Consider the following 18,780-nt stretch of genomic DNA (forward strand, 5'->3'; position numbering starts at 1 on the left):
GGGGAGGGCAAGAGGAATCAGAGGAACGTGGGCTGCAGGCAGTGGGGAAAACTGGCCAGTCTGCTCTGCCTGCTTATTGCAGCTCTGGGGAGGGAGGAGGAAACAGTCAAAGTGTACTGGTTAACATGGTCCTAACTATTCAAATAAAATAAAGATTGAAAGGTGCACACTACATAGCGTGTATTTGCTAGAGGAAAAAACTAATGGGAACATTCTCTTTTGTGTTTCTTGTATAGTGTTCATGTCGACATGTTTAATAATTAAAATCACACATTAAGGACACTTCCAGATAAAAGCTACATTGCAGGGAAGTTAAAGTTGAGTACATGTCAATAAGTGCAGAGTTGGAGAGTGGAAGTTCTGTGGGTGCATTTACTTCACATTTCCGTACCTTAATATCTTTGGATTTCTTCTTCAACCTGAACTCTGCATTTCTTGGGTTGAGAAGGGTTGACTTGGGCGAAAATGCACGCAATGTTTTTACCTTTTTGTTATGGCAGCCTGAATTTCAGGTTAAAGCCATTGTTAGCTGGGAATTATATCACATATTGTTTCGCATGCGGCTCATGTGTATTGTACTTATTATTATTGACTATTAATCGGTGCTATACCTGGGCTCTGGTGTCTTGTAATTTTTCCATTTTCATCTCTTATCTGATGCAGACTGTCCTCAGTCTCCTAAGGCTCATCCTTGACTCTTGCTTCTCTAGGTAAAACACTGGGTCATGGTGCTTTTGGGAAGGTCGTGGAGGCGTCTGCGTTTGGTATTGATAAATCTTCAACCTGCAAAACGGTCGCCGTTAAAATGCTCAAAGGTACATTTCTCTCAGAGCTTCTCAGACAGCTCCTCTGATAGGAAGGTTTCCAATGCACAGCCCTATACCAGTCCCGAATGCATTGCGTTTGGAAGAGAACGGACTTGCCAGATGGGAGCAATTAGTTGCCCCTGCAGGGGATGTCAACGTGTGGGAAATGACAAGTGGGCTCCACACTGTGTGGCTGATTTAGCCTTGTACTCTTAAAGGAGGGAAACGGCAGCCTCCAGTCCTTGGGGTGAGAAGGGAGACACATTACAGAATGTAATTGCGTTAGTCTGAAATTGTATCGATCCCAGCCCTTCCAGATGTGGAACAGTTCAAGGCTGTAAAGAAGCACTGCCAAGGGAGTGGATTAGGGACAACGTTTTCGCAGTTATTAAAACGGAGGAATGCTTTTACCATCCAGCAGGGAGGGGGAGAGGGTCTTGGAGCATATGTTGTTTCCAAATGGCATTTACATAGAAAGCCTCTGCAGACAATTTGTGACTAAACACATCATCTGGCATGTTGGGTGCATGGGTTTGTGGGTTTTAACTGGTCACTTTGGGTTCTTTTCAAATATACAAGAAATTTTCTTTGGGTGGAGCAAATACTCGCTGGCCCCAACTTCCCTTTGTAGCAAATAATTACTCTAAGTAAGCACTGCCATTTAGTGTGGCTGTGTGATCATGTTAACCCCTTCAGCTCCACAAGGCAGTATCATCACTAATATCACAACATTGTGGTGTTTGTTACCAGCTGCCTCCCCTGCTCCTCCACTACCCACCCCTTCCCTGATTGCCAGATCTCCTTTGCCTGCCAGTACCTCTACCTTCTCTGGACCTGCTTTGGGTCAATGGGGTCTTCAGATCCCCCTCACCCTCTTCTGATGTTTGTCCCACTCTACACCCCCCTCCACAACTTGACCTGAAAAGTTCCCAAAGACTCCTGATTGATTCAACTCTCTCCTGGCTCCTCCACGCCTCAGAGTTCTTGGCCTCATCTTCTCACAAACTGCCTCCCAGACAACCCCGCCTAATAAGTCTTCTGGCAGTGCCTTACACCTTCCTCTTGGCAACTGCCAAAGCTTTCTGCTTCAACCAGAGCCCCCCACCACCAAATGCCCTCCTCACCATCTAGGCAACGAGGAATAAACTAGAACCTCTGGTGAGAATCTAGTCATTCGGAAACAAGAAGACCCTAGAGATGGAGCAGGACTGTGTGACTGCACCATCTAAGTACTTCCACAGTGCTTCCTGGTCTCTCCTTCAAAATGGAAATCACTGTGTGAAAGTAATAGACTGACGTATAAAATTTCAGATGATGTTCAATTTAAATATTATTGGCTGGTTTCCGTCTCAAAGCTATATAAATCAAGTTGAATGCCACTGAAGTCAATGGAGTTAAAACTGGTGTGAGCTGAAGGAGACTCAGGTATAAAGAGAGACTTATCTCTTTATGAGGCATAAGAAATGCAAAGCTGCTGGGAAGTATGTTCATGGACAATTCTGCAAAGAGAAAAAGAGCAAAGTTTGTAAAAATAAATGATTTGTTGCAAGTTATTCACTCTAGTCTAAAGCTAACCCCCAACAGCCATACAAGCACATAACAATCCGACATTGTTACCTCTCTTTTGGGAGGTTTTATGGTTTGTTTTAATCATGAAAATGATGCAAAGATGATAGTAGACAATCACTAGTGAAAATCCCAACCGTGTGGAAAATATATAATGTCAGCAGTGAGTCAAGACTGGGAAAATGTCCAGGTAATTTAGACCAGGCCAAATACTCACAGGCTAGACCTCTGTGTAGCACAGGTTAGACCTGTATAGTCTGGACTTTTGTGGTCCAGCAATATCTGTGATCAGCCTCCCTGGGCTGGAGCACTCATGGGGAAAAGCCGAGCCCCACATTCAGCAACTCCCTCCTCCCCCCACGTTCCTGGAGCTTCTGAAACATCACAAGTAGCTCATTTGCAGCACTCAAGTTCAGGGATGGAGGGGGACAGTTGGGACTGGGGGAAGTGCACAGGAAGAGACAGAGTGACTATGGAGCCCCGCAGTCGGGGAGGGGCGGGAGTGCAGCCTGGCAGCCATGGCTGCACTTTTGGCCACCAGCTGCGGGGTTCTACAGCCAATCTGCCTTGGACAGCAAGGTTCCCCACCCCACCTCCGGCGCCATTTGGTCAATGCTGGCCTCTCTACTGCCGCTGGCTGTGAGGCTCGCAGCAGAGGGACCAGCATTGAACTCCGCTGGTCTGGCAAATTCCCTGGTTTGGGACTGGTCAGATACTGGTGGTGCTGGATGAGGGAGGTACAATCTGCACAGCAAGATCTTGTTAGTCTGTTTACAGACGCATATATTTTACAATTCACTCACAGACATGACCACTCTGCCCACTTGTTAGGAATGACTTAATACCAGCAACAGCACAGCAGCAAGGTCTCATATGACTGAAACTTGGTTATTTTACTAAACATATTGGCGTTCACTGAGTTGCACATTGTGGCTACGTCTACACTGCACAGTTATTTCGGAATAAGCTATTCTAGAATAGTTATTCTGAAATAGTGTATTTCAAAATATCATGTCTACACTGCAGGGAAGCCTCAAAATTAGTCCAGGGCAGTCTTCCCTAATGTACACGTGCTATTTCAATTTAGAGCCCCAGGAGGCTCTGGGGAGGAATAAGGGTATGTCTACACTACCCCCCTAGTTCAAACTAGGGGGGTAATGTATGCATACCGAACTTGCTAATGAAGCCCGGGATTTGAATTTCCCGGGCTTCATTAGCATAAAGCCGGCGCCGCCATTTTTAAAAGCCGGCTAGTGCGAACCGCGCGGCACGGGCTAGATAGTTCGGACTAACAAGCCATGTACGTTCCACGAGGCATACAGATAGTTCGGAATAGCTTGCTAGTCCGAACTATCTAGTCCATGCCGCGTGTAGCCGCGCGGCACGGGGTTCGCACTAGCCGGCTTTTAAAAATGGCGGCGCCGGCTTTATGCTAATGAAGCCCAGGAAATTCAAATCTCGGGCTTCCTTAGCAAGTTCGGTATGCATACATTACCCCCCTAGTTCGAACTAGGGGGGTAGTGTAGACATACCCTAAGTTAGAATGGCCCTGGTGAGGGGCTATTTCAAAATAGCAGAAGTGGAGCATCTACACAGCCCCTATTCCAAAATTTTGGAATAGGCATTATTTCTGTAGAATGAGGTTTACAAAAGTTGGAATAAGCCTCCCGTTATTTCAAAATTATTTCCAAATAATGCTATTGCTGTTTTCGCATAGTTATTTCGGAATAACGACCGTTATTCCGAAATAACTTTGCTGTGTAGATGCACCCTATGGAGCCTGCCTTTCAGATGTGTGGCCAACTGGAGTTTCCATTAGTTGGAGTGATGAGAGTTGAGGTCACCTTGGCTGTGTCTAGACTGGCCAGTTTTTCCGGAAAATCAGCCGCTTTTCTGGAAAAACTTGCCAGCTGTCTACACTGGCCACTTGAATTTCCGCAAAAGCACTGACGATCTCATGTAAGATTGTCAGTGCTTTTGTGGGAATACTATGCTGCTCCAAAAATCTTTGGCGCAAAAGGGCCAGTGTAGACAGCAGAGATTTGTTTTCTGAAAAAAAGCCCCGATCGCGAAAATGGCGATCAGGGCTTTTTTGCGGAAAAGCACGTCTAGACTGGCCACGGACACTATTCTGCAAAAAGTGCTTTTGCAGAAAAGCGTCCTGCCAATCTAGACGCGTTTTTCCGAAAATGCTTTTAACGGAAAACTTTTCCATTAAAAGCATTTCCGGAAAATCATGCCAGTGTAGACGTAGCCAGGAAGTATTATTGCAAAGAGTTGCTACTAAACTACAATCACCAACAAGCATGGGGGAAAAATACATTTTCCTTTGCATTATCTCCTTGCCCATTTTGGATGTGTTTGTTCACTGGCTAATTTGCAAAATGCAGTTCTTTGCAAAAGTTCTCCCAGTATCTAGGTGGCTTTGGAAAGGTTCTACTGCAGGACAATAACCCACTGTAACCCACAGCAGAGAAGACAAGAGGCACCCAGGGGCCAAGTGTCATTTCCATTGCAGAAGGGTCACAGCAGGCGGATGAGTTCTTATCTGTATAGGAGTCTGAGAGGCAGAGATAGCGCAAATAACCTGGGTGGGTTTTGTCTTTGAGTATAAACAGGATTTTCGGCATCCTGTTACAAATATCCTGTTGTGTAAAGATGGCTTTGTCCTTATCTTAAGCAGAATGTGCAACTACAAATGAGTGCAAGGCTTTAATGTCAGAGCTGAAGATCCTCATCCACATAGGACACCATCTGAACGTGGTCAACCTGCTGGGAGCCTGCACCAAAGCTGGAGGTGAGAGACCATCCTTCCACAACTAGCTCAGCAAATCCATGCTTAGTATTTGCGCTCCGTTGCAGGAGTAATTCTGCAGCCATGTCATCTTCACAGTCATCAGCTGGGATAGAACAAAGGCTATTCTGCTTCCAAAAAATAGGCCCTTACTCCTCACACCCAAAGGAGCATCTTCGTTAGCTACCAGGGCTCATCTCCTCTGGGAAAGTCTAAGCCATTACTGGGGGTTATTATTGCACATACATGCATGTCTAACTTTCCAATCAGTAGGAGGCAGCAGCATACACACATGAGCTGGTGCCCAGCGCAATACAATGTGACCTTAGTGTTGCCACTGAAGTTGTGTTGGGGTAGAATTTGGCAATGTGTAATTGATGGCTTCTGAATTTCTTCCCTTAATTCGCTCTACTTTTCTATCTGTCTAAGGATATGTCTACACTACCACCCTAGTTCGAACTAGGGTGGTAATGTAGGCAACCGGAGTTGCAAATGAAGCCCGGGATTTGAATTTCCTGGGCTTCATTTGCATAATGCCGGGCGCCGCCATTTTTAAATGTCCACTAGTCCGAACTACCGTTACTCCTCGTTTCACTACCTAGTCCGTGCCGCGTGTAGCCGCGCGGCACGGAGTCCGCACTAGCGGACATTTAAAAATGGCGGCGCCCAGCTTTATGCAAATGAAGCCCGGGAAATTCAAATTCCAGGCTTCATTTGCAACTCTGGTTGCCTACATTACCACCCTAGTTCGAACTAGCGTGATAGTGTAGACATACCCAGAGGTACTTATATGGCCCAATATCTAAGCACCTCATAACATTTTATATACCTTGCCTCACAACGGCCCTGTGAGGTTGAGCAGTACTAATATCTCCATTTTACAGAAATAAATATGAGGCACAGAAAACTAAGCGGCTTGCCCAAATGTCAGGCAAAATGTCTTCTAGGATCCTAGCCCACCTCCTAACCACTGAAGCATCCTTCCCCTTTTTAGCCTGCCCTTTAAAAGAGTGTTGGCTCTATTTGCCATATGCTTTGAATTGCAGGGTAACATCAACCTTGATGTGTCTTCGGTGTTATGATGAACCTTGAAAACAATCTCCAAAAGATGGGGGAGGAGGGCTGAGGGCAAAGAAACCAGGGTAAAATAAAAGGAGACCACATTGGTAACTGGCTGAGGCATGAAAGATACCATTTTCCCAAGGAACATCTAGCTGTCAAGCCAAAGGGAAAAACCAATGTTATTTAGGTAGTTGGCAGGATGACAGGAGATAAATTATCCCCCAAACCAGACATTTCCAGTTCACAGTAGAACAGACAGGAATCAGCAAGTGGCAGGCCCAGCCCTAATCTGGAAGCAGCAGATTTGGAATCTGCAGGCACACTGAGGCAAGAGACTTGTAGCTTTGCAAACCACATCTGATTGGACAGTTGCATTGATCTGAAATCTTGCGAGGATTCAAGTGATCCCCAATGCTGGGCCGCTTACCTGTGATTAGGGGAGGGAAGTTGTGGTAGACAGTGTTTCCTACCAAATCAAACCCAGAAAACTGAGAAAAAAACACTTAGTAGAGTATCAGAGTGGTTGCTTTTCATAACCAGATTCACAGAACAGCCTCATGCAACTGTAGTCACTAGCCATGAACCTGAACACTAATATGACCCTAATGTTTGGACCTTATTGTGTTCTACTCATATCACGGTTCATGTAAATAAACGCGATCTCTTGCCTATTATGACTATCTAGTGCAGGGGTCCCAACCTTTTTTGGTGCCCGTACCCCCTTGACTTTTAGTAAACCTTCCCGTACCCCCTATTCAATATAAAAGGAAATAAATTCTAGACTCTAGAATCCACAACTTTTTTCACCAACACTACTGCTTTTGGAATATTTCAATTAGGATAATCTAGTTATTTAACAAATATTCCCCATACTCCTTTGACAAGCTTCTCGTACCCTTTAGGGGTATACGTACCCCAGGTTGGGAACCCCTGATCTACTGCTTGAGTGTGCTTGACTCCAAATTGTTCTCACTATCCTAGGGAGGGGGTGGAGTCTCCATCCCTAGAGGTTTTTAAGTTCCGGCTTGACAAAATCCTGGCTGGGATGATTTAATTAGGGATGGTCCTGCTTTGGGCAGGGGGCTGAACTCGCTGACCTCCTGAGGTCTCTTCTAGCCCTAGGAGTCTATGATTCTATTATCCTTGTCAGAGCATTCAATAGCTTCTTTCCCTACCATGCCCCACCCACAGCATCCTTCTGGGTTAATAGGCCTATTTGGTGCTACCTTACAAGATGCCCAAAGAAGTCATTGATAAAACCAGGGAAGAAAGAGACTGGGTGTTGGAACCTCAGTTTTTCACATGGCACTATAGAGCACTAATTGTGTAGCCTACATGTAGGCTCTAGTTGGCTCTAGTTTGTTTGCTTTTGAAGGATGCCAGTGGAGACTGAAGAAAAATAGCCTAGAGCTCACAAGATAGACATTGGGAAAAGAGTTTCCATTAAAATACCATTTCTAAGTACAGGGCTTTCTCATTCCTTGTTAAGTTTTATGTAGCTTGTAATAGTACTCTTGATAATTGCTCCTATTACACGTGCACAATACATTATTTTAACAATATCTGCCCCTTGTAATGTCGCTTTGAAATAACTTGTCATAGAATGTGATTTTAAACAGCGCTGATGCATGCTCTAATATGCTTTATAATAAGGAACTAAAATATGGCGATGCCTTGTCTAGGAAACATTTCAGAGGCATGAAATAAGCACTTAGTAGTACTTTAAAGTTGTGCCGGAATCTGCGTTTCCTCTGAGAATTCACTGGCCAGATTTGACTTCAGTTTCTTGACAAAATTGTCCGTTTGATCTCTTCTTTGCACTGGGAGAAGCCAGCACTGGTGTGGAGAAGTAACCAGTGAAGTGGTCAGGCAGCATGAGGACACAGAAGGGACAGAGATGAGTTGCATAGTTGTAATCACCTGGATCTCTCCCAGCTTAGAGCTCAGAGCAGCTTACTGCTTGCTGCAGTGTGTCAATTGCCATTCTGACGGCTTCTTAGTCACAACCTTCCAGCCCCACACCCCCTGTAGACAGGCTGTGGTGAACTGTGGTCAACTGAAATCAATGAGAGCAGCAGGTACTGAGCAGGCCCACAGCGTACAGTATATACATATAGCAAGTTAGGATCCTTACAACTGCACAGCCCTATTGAAATACACTGTGATATTATAATTAAGTAAATAACCTCATCTTCTCTCCTTTATCTGGGTTTCCCACTCCTTAGTGCTGCTCTTTCTCATTTTGAGCCCATAAAAAGATTTCAAATAAAACGTCTCTTCCCTCTTTGCTTCCCATCAACTCTTCCCCAGTGCCCTGTTTTCAATCCCATGTTCTCAGACTTATTTATATCAAACGGAGCCAAACAGGTACACCATGGCACAAGTTTGTGTGTGTATTTCTAATACATGTAGATAAGAGCTTATTGCTTAAGGTTTGCATGTTCGCTGAATGGCCTGATGCAGCTCTTGGCATTTTTCCTTTGAAGTCTGAACTCAAGAGTCTGAATCTGAAGTTTCCAGATGGAACAAGGTTTACAGAGATGAAAGGCTGACCACTTAGGATGGATAATAATAGGTGTTTACATGCATTCTAATCCCATGACTTCACCTTCCCCTACATTTGAGGCATTTTGTGCGCTGGTTTCTAAAACCCAGCAACCATACAGTGGAGGCTAATTGAACAGCAATACAAATTTCCTCCTCTCATGGCTTGGACTGAAACACAAAATATCTGTAGTTGAATAAAATCAACAAATACATCAAACTAGAAACTACTTTGCATAGATGGTTTATTAGATGATGAGCTTTCGTGGGCCAGACCCACTTCCTCAGATCAAAATCTGGCCCACGAAAGCTCATCATCTAATAAACCATCTTGTTAGTCTTTAAAGTGCTACATTGTCCTGCATTTTGCTTCAGCTACCCCAGACTAACATGGCTACATTTCTATCACTATTCTACTTTGCATAGGAATAAGAAAGGAAGAAATTCACATGCCCCTTTGTGCTTCTAAAGCCTTTACCTCAAATATCTTTGCAAACTTTTGATTCAGATGGTATCAGAGACAGCTCTAAATATGTGTTTGTATTGTCTTCACTGGCATAAAATCCTGTACAATAAAAAAAGATTTACACAGAGATCAGAAAATACAGAGGGCTGTTCCACAAAATAGATTTCTGCAGAAAAGAAAGAATGTAGTAATATGGTGGGTTGTGTATTCTGGTTTATCCCCTTTAATGTTCTTTTTCTAGAAATGTGAAATGATTTCCTCATATTATAATCTGACAGGTAAAAAGGGAAGTAGTAGCTTGGACTCCTGGGTTTTATTCTCAGTTTCCCACATTTGCCATTACCTCATGGTGTGAACCTGGAAAACCACTTCTTTATTCCCAAGTTTCCTCATCTATATAACGGGGGAGATAATATTTACCTACTTCACAAGGAAATCATGAGGCTGAATTAATATGCTTATGGATATGTCCCACTTTTACATCAGTGAAGGTCACTGTGTGTTCATTCTCTTTGCAGGTCCATTGATGGTTATTGTAGAATATTGCAAATATGGCAATCTGTCTAATTACTTGAGAGGAAAACGAGGAGACTTTATTGCATATAAGGTAAAATAAACAACTGGCTTTTCATGAAGTTGCAAGATGGGCAATTCATGATTGCTGAGACTAGCTGCTTACAATTAGGATTTGTTCCCTGTTTGCCTCAGTGATATCTCAATGCTGGTACTTCATCAGCCCACCACCTTCCAGCTTGTAAGAATGGACTCCTACCTCTGTAGGATCTTAGTCCCTTCCTCTCCCTCACCTCCAGCCCTTACTGTAAAATCAATTGCAAAGGCTCATGGAATCAGAACAATCACTGTGATGTGTCTTGGAGGGGAAAGGAATTCCTCTGATTCCAGTCCTCACCACCAGCCACTATTGCTCAAAAGAGCCATGGCTGGTCTCTGTACACTAGGTATGAAAACACTTTACCCGGGTCCATCACCCTCCCCGTGGACTTGCTAGTCTTGTTGTCCCACGGAGGGCTACACAGAACTGTTACGGGAGAGATGAGGTCAGTCCCCTCTTTCCCTGAGAAGACTAAATACAACACTCTAGATATATGCTTTGGGAGCTTGCTTGTTTAAAATCTGTCTGTCTAAAAACAGGGACCACTTATTCAAATCCTAGTAGGATCGGTGAAGCCTTTGAGCCTTCCCAGGTACAACAGAGGTTATTGGGTGTGGCTTTTCCAGAGGTCTAATATTTGTGGTCACATCTGCTCTTTGTGGACACTAATACATGTGTGGTAACTCTAGCCAATTAGTTCATTTTATTATTGTGCTGGGTGCTGGTCTGAGTAACACTTATGCTATCATACATATAAAAGTATAAGAATGACAAGCATTTAGCTGTGATAAGTATTTATTATGTATCTAAGTCAGGGTTTCTCAGAGTGGTCAAAGTGCTTCCCGCAGTTCCCCTTGGCTGCAAACAGTGAACCACAGCCAATGGAAGCGAAGCTGCGGAGCCAGGAAGTAAACAAACCGGAGCGGCCGGTTAGCAGCTTTCTCAGAGTGGGTCTGCAGACCACTTTGAGAAACTCTGATCTAAGTAAAGCAGGGCTGAAATGCAAGGTTTACAGGCTAAGACATGTAAGATTTCAGATTAGATGCACTAGGCCATAGACTTAAGAACGTTTGACATATTTACGTGCCCAGAGAAGACCCTGTTCCAGTTAGATCAAAAGACTACTGGAAAGATGTGCCAACAGGAAATGTTGTGGAAAATCCACCACAAAATCATGAGATACCTTATTGCGATATCTTTTATAACGTATGACCACAGGGTACATGTTGTGCATACATGCTAATGAGAACAAGAGGAAATACAACAAACCTATGAATAATAGGGTACTCCCAATGTTCAAGGGCTGTGGAAATATAGACGAGAAAAAAGAGGGTTGACACCTTTGTGCACATGAACAGAGTGTTAGGTGTAATCAAAATTACAATATAGAAGATGGTTCCCTAGTTGGATAAAAGTGGGGAAGACCCAAGAGACGACCCCACAGGAATGCCAGCAGGTACCCTCCCTCTAGCAATGACAGAGATCCATTGGACCCTGGAAAATCTATGAGGATGCAAGTGTAACTGTTATAATTATTGCATAGGTTTTTGTAGGGTTTCTATAAGTAGGGGTAATCATCACCTTGCTTGTGACTTTAATAAAACTTACAGCACACATAAACATTGTGCTTGCGATTGTATCTATGGTCATTATTCTTTTACTTTATGTATTCCTAGAGCCTCCTAATTGGAGAAAAGCACCAGAGGCAATTTTACTCTGTTGAACTCAAAACTAAAGCAACCGGCACCAAATCCACAGTGGTGTAATACAACATCACTAAATTCAATTTAAATAAAATAAATGGCTACGTACTTCATGTAAGAGAAGGGAATTTTTCCTGATGCCATTACTGATTATGTGCTTATGTGCTGTAAGGATTGATTTTGGCTCTCTACCCAATGCAACTCCCCATGTATTATTTGAAAAGTGCTTTTGCAAAACACTTATGGGGGTGTCTCCACAAGATCCTTTCCGAGCTTCTGCCATGTCATTCCATCAAATACCTTGAAATGTCTGGGCATCACATTTCACAAAGGTAAATCATTCCTATGGCATTTTTAGTCCCAGGAGAACTCTGACCAGGCAGAGAAAAGTCTGGATGAATCCAACAGTGATTTAACAGAGCTGATCAAGAGGCGCCTTGAGAGTGTGGCCAGCACCGGCAGCTCAGCCAGCTCAGGATTCATTGAGGATAAGAGTTACAGTGACTCGGAAGATGAAGAAGAAGGTAAAAGAGACGTATCTACTCCTAAGTCCTTTGTCTGACTATGCCCTGCTCCAAGGGTCACTTGCTTCACAACATCTCTTTGTTGGCTGACAAGACCTGTAGGATATGGCAGACTCCAGCCAGGTCTACGCTGCAGATGTTTATGTCGTAGCTATGTTGGGTGGGGATGAATAGTGACCTACATAGCTGAGCCAGCAATAGCCCCTACTGTAGCAATAGCACCCTACTGTAGGCCCAGTGATTGCAGCAGAACTGCACTTTTGCTGGAATAGCTTGTTTTGCTTGTAGGGGAATGGGACCAGGAGAAGCTGCATGTACAATAGGAGTAACTTTCACAGCTATGCCAGCAAAGCACAGCTAGAGCAGACCTTGTGCATTCCACCTTATTCTCACGACAGAAGGCCTGCAATGATACATACACACGCACACATACACTCACACACACCATCTGCTTCTTCTATGTAGGAGGGACAGTAGCAACATTTAGCAGAATGTTTGGGTTGCCAGTCTGTCCTTCCAGAAAACTCTCTTCATCTAATGGGGTTAAAAGAAATGTCCTTCCTTTTCTCCCTGCATGACCCTCATTATGTGCTCTTCAGGATTGGCAGGCATGATTCATGCTAGAGGGTCTTTCAGCACTTTAGCCTTCTCCCTCTAGGTTCTCATGCTTCTGTGGTCTCTTCTAGATGGTGAGGATCTGCAAAAGCGACCCCTGACCTTGGAAGATCTGATTTGCTATAGCTTCCAGGTGGCAAAAGGCATGGAGTTCCTCGCCTCCAGAAAAGTGAGTTCCATTTCTGCACCACTCCTCCTTATTTCTTTGTATTTCATTCAATAACCCAAGAGACTAGCTTCTTTCCTAGAGCCATAGCCATTAGAGATACAGATTCCAAGTATATTATTGGGCCTGCTTCTTCTGTCGCTTGTGTTCATTTTATACTGTTGTAGCTCCACTGATTGTTCTGATCAAGTAAGGAGTGAGTAGCATTGAGAGACTTCCAAAGCAAGTCTCCACCTGTCACAGGTTGCAAGCACAGCAATTACGAACTGGGACCGTAGCCAGAAGGCATGAAGAAATTTAGAGCAACATTATCTGAATTCCATGATGAATATAGAAGAATTCTTTCCTGTCTCCAGGAAAGAAATATCTTTCCTCAATGGAGAAAAAGCCCTCTGAAAACTTCTACTAATGTATCTTGTCAGTAATTGCAACTGGTGCCATCAGTAACTGCAGCCAAACAAATGCATCAGTGGCATATCAGTCCATAATCTATAGGTTTCTGAAGACGTTTGAGTCTAATCCATGTAGAAAAATATGTTCATAATTGTGGATCAATCAGATTATTACCATGATGAGACTCAGAAATCAGATTTTGTACACAGTTTTACATATTTGTATTCATTCACTTATGGGAATTGCATATGCATACGTTGGTGTATTGACCTATGGGCCTTCTCCATTCAAAATTTGACTCAGGGGTTAAATATTTATCTAGAAGGTTGCAAATCTGTTCTGTTTCTTGCTGTTTGAGTAAGGTTTATTTAACATGTGAAGAAATTGAGAAATGACCAGCCACCATTTCTCAATTTGCTCCTTGTGCTGAGTTACTTTTTTTCAATCATATGACAGTATATTTTCAGTAGGCTCCCACACACATTTTCCCACTCCACCCTGCTCTCAACACAAGCTCATTTTTCTTTCACTTTTCAAAGAATCCCTGGGCTTTTTATTCCATTAGCAGCCGGTTGTTCAGGCAAAACCTCTGATTTCACTTGTCCACATTTTCTCTCAGTGTATTCATCGGGATTTGGCAGCAAGGAACATCCTTCTGTCAGAAAACAACGTGGTTAAGATCTGTGACTTTGGACTGGCTAGGGATATTTACAAAGATCCTGACTATGTACGGAAAGGAGATGTAAGTGAAAAGGACCTAACCTGCCAATCTTGAATATTATTCCCCCTACAGATTGGGCAGATCAACAACAATAACTGGGCATGTGCCACATCTTTTTCACTTTTAGGCAAGACTTCCACTTAAATGGATGGCTCCAGAGGCTATTTTTGATAAAATTTATACTACGCAGAGTGACGTGTGGTCTTTTGGAGTGTTACTATGGGAAATATTTTCTCTGGGTAAGATCATTTTAAAAAATTTTTATATGTGGTATTGTCATGCAAAGGGCTTTAACAAACTAGCAAAGAATACCTGGTCACATTCTGATCTCAGCTGCTTTGGTATAAATTAGTCATAATTCAGAATAAAATAGCAGTTACTCAAGACTGACAAAATTTGGCTCATAATGCATGTTTAAAAAAATCCCGAATTCAAAATCTATAATGATCAATACTAAGAAAGTGGCTGCTCTTGCCCCAGGATTGATTCTGCTTCCTCTCAAAATGCTGATAAGTAAAATCACACATTGGCTGCAACCATCACAACTTTGACATGAGAGCCTGTGCCAGCCTCTGTTAGTCTTTTTTGGCAGCAAACAGGTAGAATTCATACTGGGGTGTGTGCACCTCTTGCAAAGGCACAGAATGTTTGGAATAAAGACATCAATTGTCCACATGCTTCATCCTGACATTAAATAAGACTTCTTAGAAAGCTCACTTACAGCCACGAGGATCCTTCTGTTCCCAATTCCTCCTTATATAGTAGGACATCTTCTCTTTCCTCTGAGCTGTTGGGTGTGTAGCTTTCTAATGAGCATTTCCAAACCCATGAAAATTGGCACCCATATATTTAAGCTATCAAGTTCTAAACAGTCATGAGTGACCTTCCTATGCCTCCATGTCATAGATGGACTGGGATGAACACTGAACCCAAGATGCCAAATTCAGCTCTGGATGCAGCATTTCCCAAATTGTGAAACAATTCAGAACCAGGGTTTTGGGTCAGTTCATTATGGAGAGTGGGTGCTGACTGCAATGCTCAGAACCTGATTTGAACTTCCCTGAAGCTCAGGAGTGTTTTTGTAACTTAGGCTTTGGTTTGGGTTCATCTGTAGTTTATATTAGCATGCAAAAGAGGCACTTCTGTGGTTTAAAGTCTGGGACTAGGAGTTATTGCTTTCTCCAGACTCTCCCTTTGTATCTATTTAAAATTATGGTGCTGTACTATAACACATCAATGGCGACCTAGGGGCTTTGGGGTCATTTTGCTACATACCCTTTGGAACATCACAATGAGAGGAAGGTTAGAACTCAGATCCTTGAACGCCACAAGACCCATCAGGGGCAGCAAGCCAGCAGACTGAAGGAAATACATTAGCACATAGGAGTACGGTTAGTGGAGACAGTCATGTTTTGTGGACATCTGCAAAGACTCAAGTGAACTAGCTGTTGGTGAATGGCAACAAATAGTTCAGGAATCCTCATTGATGCTGAGCCGGAAATATATCGAGCCACTCCCAAGAGTGGTGTTGAAACAGGCGTGAAATTCTATCCAGCAGCCTTTTAATGCAGAAGGTGACAAATAAAAGTCAAGAGTAGTAATAACAAAATTCAGTGCATACATTATAGTCTTTTGTTTTTATTCACGATGCTCTTAAAATAAACTTGAGTTATTTTCAGACTGCTTGGTTTAAGTAGCCCCTTTTCTTAATGAAGTTGCTTATTTGGGGCCACTTAAAACAAAGTCTGCAAGTAAAGAAAATTTAGACTTTCCTTTATGAAAGCAGAGGAATCCACTAAATTACACCAAGATTTGACCATCCTTAGGACTTCCTCTATTCCTCTCATGATGTAGCTCACAAACCACTTTCTTCTTTCCATGGCACTGATTCAAAAGTCAGTTATTTCTCCTAAGAGGAATTTCATAAGGATCATCCAGGCATGTACCTGATTTAGCACTAGTCACATCTGCAGCTCACATGATATATATTTAATTGAGGACTTCTGTCACTGATTGAACCCTAGGCTCTTATATAAAAGTTTTACAGATCATTGAGAGCCAGAGTACAGAAAGTTATTTGTCTTTGCTTCATGGAATGTTTTGGCTCTCATCCACATTCACTGCTTTAACTGGGTCCCACAGATTCAGTGCCTTTTAAAAAGGGAAAGACTAGGGAAAAATGCAGTTTGATTTGGATATCGGTCTTATTAGGTCTGGAAGTTCAATCTGGAAATGAAACTCTTCAAACATCCTCTGAAAGGTGAGGCAGAGAGCATTAGTTCTGTTGATGCACAGGTAAACCTGCACAAAAGGAATTGCTTATCTTGATTTTGTGGCTGGGTTTGCTACTAATTATTTAAATGGGGTCAGCACACTTGGTGGCAAATAATGCATTTTGAAATCAATTACATGGCACATTACAGAATGTCAGCCTCTCCTGGAATTTAAATTTGCAGGGTTTCAAAAAGCAATCAAAAGGTAATTATGTAAACAACCAGTGCTTAGTAATGTAACATCAGCATCTTATTAGCCCACTAAAATAAAAGTGAGATCAAAAAGATTTATTTAATATCCAGTGCAAGCCACATCTTTGAATGTTTTGAAGAAGAATTCCCCCAAGGGAAATATCATGCCATTTGAATCCACATTTTTCCCAGCCTTTCCTTGCAGTCAAAAATCCAAATAATTATGCCAATACTAGAGTCCAGATGGGGCATAATGATGTGCAGAAGTATTTTGCTCCATACACTTGAGCTCTGAGCTGGCTCCATCTGTTAGGAGGTCAACCTTGGCCAAAAGGTTGCATACCTAGAATCTCTCCTCCCTGCCATCCTGCCACTCTTTCTCACCACTGTAGTACAATGGGTGCCCAAGAATGGCAAGCTCTCAAATATGAAGGGTTCCTTTTGCATATTATAACCAGCTGGGATAACTCAGATTTACAGACCAAGTGAAACTCCCCATCTCCCACAAGCCCAAATCAATGTATGTAAATCAAAAGAGAAAAAAAAATGCTCCCAACTATTCCAAAATGGTCTAGGTTAACAGTGTCCACAGCGCTTACTTACCAGGTGATGGCTTTCATCTTGCCCTTTGTGACCCAGCACTTCACCAAGGCCTAGTTCTTTATGACAAACTCTGCTGCAGAGACAATTAGCATGAGGTAGCCAGTGCATTTTAGCAAAACAGAGCTGACTTTCAGTCTGCTTGGATTGCTCTTTTGCATGCTGGAATGTACTAAATGTGCAGTGTACAACAGCTGGCATGACTCATCACTATCTCAGCTATACTCGGCTGTACCACGTGGAAATCTGCTGGCTGGACAGGTCTCTGCTTGCAATAGTACTGAATCACAGATATCAGCATTTGAAAAGGACTTCTAAGTCATGCAGTCCCTCTTCCCATGCAGGTTGTTGCCTGCAGCATGTTCTGCTGTGCATTGTCCCTGCTAATGCTGAATGTCCCAAGCAATGGGATTCTACCCACTTCTCTTGGGAGACTACTCCACAGTCTGCAAGGCACTGAACACTAGCATTAATAGTCCTCAGGGCTGCCAGGTATGAAATGTAAGGCACTGGGCTGTATAAAGCTGGACAGTTCAGATAACATGACAGCACTAAGGGTCAAAGTTCAGCATGCTTGAATACCACTGAATGTCTCAGTCTGGGTATATTCATTCTTACCTGTTCCAGGTAAGTGAGCTAATTCATATGCTAAAGACTTCAAAAAGCATTTGGAGATACTTGGAAAAAAGGTGCTGTCACACAAGCAAAACATTTTCTTATAATTCCTAGGCTACATCTAGACTGAAGGCTTCTTTCAGAAGAAGCTTTTCTGGAAGAATTCTTCTGAAAAAACTTCTTCTGAAAGAGTGTCCACACTGCCAAAGCACATCAAAAAAGCGATCTGTTTTTTTGAAAGATAGTGTCTATTCAATGTGGATGCTATTTCACATTTAAGGTGTGATTACTATGGACGGAGTGGCCACCAGGGCACCTGTGCTTTTTCCTCTTTCCTCTTCTTTTGAAAGAACTCCCTCTTCCCCATCCACACACACCTTTTTGCAAAAGAGTTCTTTTGGAAAAAAGCTTCTTCCTCGTAAAAAGAGGTTTACCAATGTCGGAAAAACCCCTCTGTTCTTTCGATTCTTTCCCAAAAGAATGCGATTCCAGTGTGGACGTGACTTTTTTTTCAGAAAAACAGCTGTTTTTCTAAAAAAAACTCTTTAGTGTAGACATAGCCCTAGGCTGTGTCTACACTGCACCCCTTTTCCGGAAAAGGAATGCAGATGAGACAAGTCGGAATTGCAAATGCAGCGGGGGATTTAAATATTCCCCGCTTCATTTGTATAAACAAGGCTGCCGCTTTTTTCCGGCTCAGGGCTTTGCCAGAGAAAAGCGCCAGTCTAGACGGGATCTTTCGGAAAATAAAGGCTTTTCCAAAAGGTCCCTTATTCCTCTTAAAATCAGGAATAAGGGACCTTTTGGAAAAGGCTTTATTTTCCAAAAGATCCTGTCTAGACTGGTGCTTTTCTCCGGGAAAGCCCCAAGCCGGAAAAAAGCGGCAGCCATGTTTATACAAATGAAGCTGGGGATATTTAAATCCCCCGCAGCATTTGCAATTCCGACTTGTCTCATCTGCACCCCTTTTCCGGAAAAGGGGTGCAGTGTAGACACAACCCTAGTGTCAGAGAAAACTGGAAAGGGAACTACAGATACAGAACAGAAACGAGTCTCAAACTATCTCCCACTCAACTAAAATCAGAGAAACACAAGAACAGATTGTGGTGTGACATTGCTGATGGGAT

General features: G+C 42.9%; 1 protein-coding gene and 1 long non-coding RNA gene across 3 annotated transcripts in view; one reads left to right on the forward strand and one right to left on the reverse strand.

The window, feature by feature from the left end:
- LOC102446651 (vascular endothelial growth factor receptor kdr-like) overlaps positions 1 to 18,780 on the forward strand; it is a 213,741-nt gene that overhangs the window by 165,012 nt on the left and 29,949 nt on the right. Inside the window, exons 18-24 of one of the 2 annotated variants that reach the window (XM_075940855.1) lie at positions 711 to 815; positions 5,053 to 5,169; positions 9,757 to 9,845; positions 11,913 to 12,078; positions 12,765 to 12,862; positions 13,872 to 13,994; positions 14,101 to 14,212. In XM_075940855.1, coding sequence (XP_075796970.1) covers positions 711 to 815; positions 5,053 to 5,169; positions 9,757 to 9,845; positions 11,913 to 12,078; positions 12,765 to 12,862; positions 13,872 to 13,994; positions 14,101 to 14,212 — 810 coding nt within the window. The remainder of the gene's footprint in view (positions 1 to 710; positions 816 to 5,052; positions 5,170 to 9,756; positions 9,846 to 11,912; positions 12,079 to 12,764; positions 12,863 to 13,871; positions 13,995 to 14,100; positions 14,213 to 18,780) is intronic. The other variant, XM_075940856.1, reaches the window with a different exon arrangement.
- LOC142831225 (uncharacterized) lies at positions 1,612 to 17,383 on the reverse strand. Its single transcript, XR_012906894.1, has 3 exons — positions 17,042 to 17,383; positions 15,249 to 15,332; positions 1,612 to 2,305 (listed from the first exon to the last, which is right to left on the reverse strand). It is a non-coding gene; the product is annotated as an uncharacterized LOC142831225 (long non-coding RNA).

This window comes from Pelodiscus sinensis, chromosome 13 (genome assembly GCF_049634645.1).
Source record: "Pelodiscus sinensis isolate JC-2024 chromosome 13, ASM4963464v1, whole genome shotgun sequence".
Classification (NCBI taxonomy): domain Eukaryota; kingdom Metazoa; phylum Chordata; order Testudines; family Trionychidae; genus Pelodiscus; species Pelodiscus sinensis.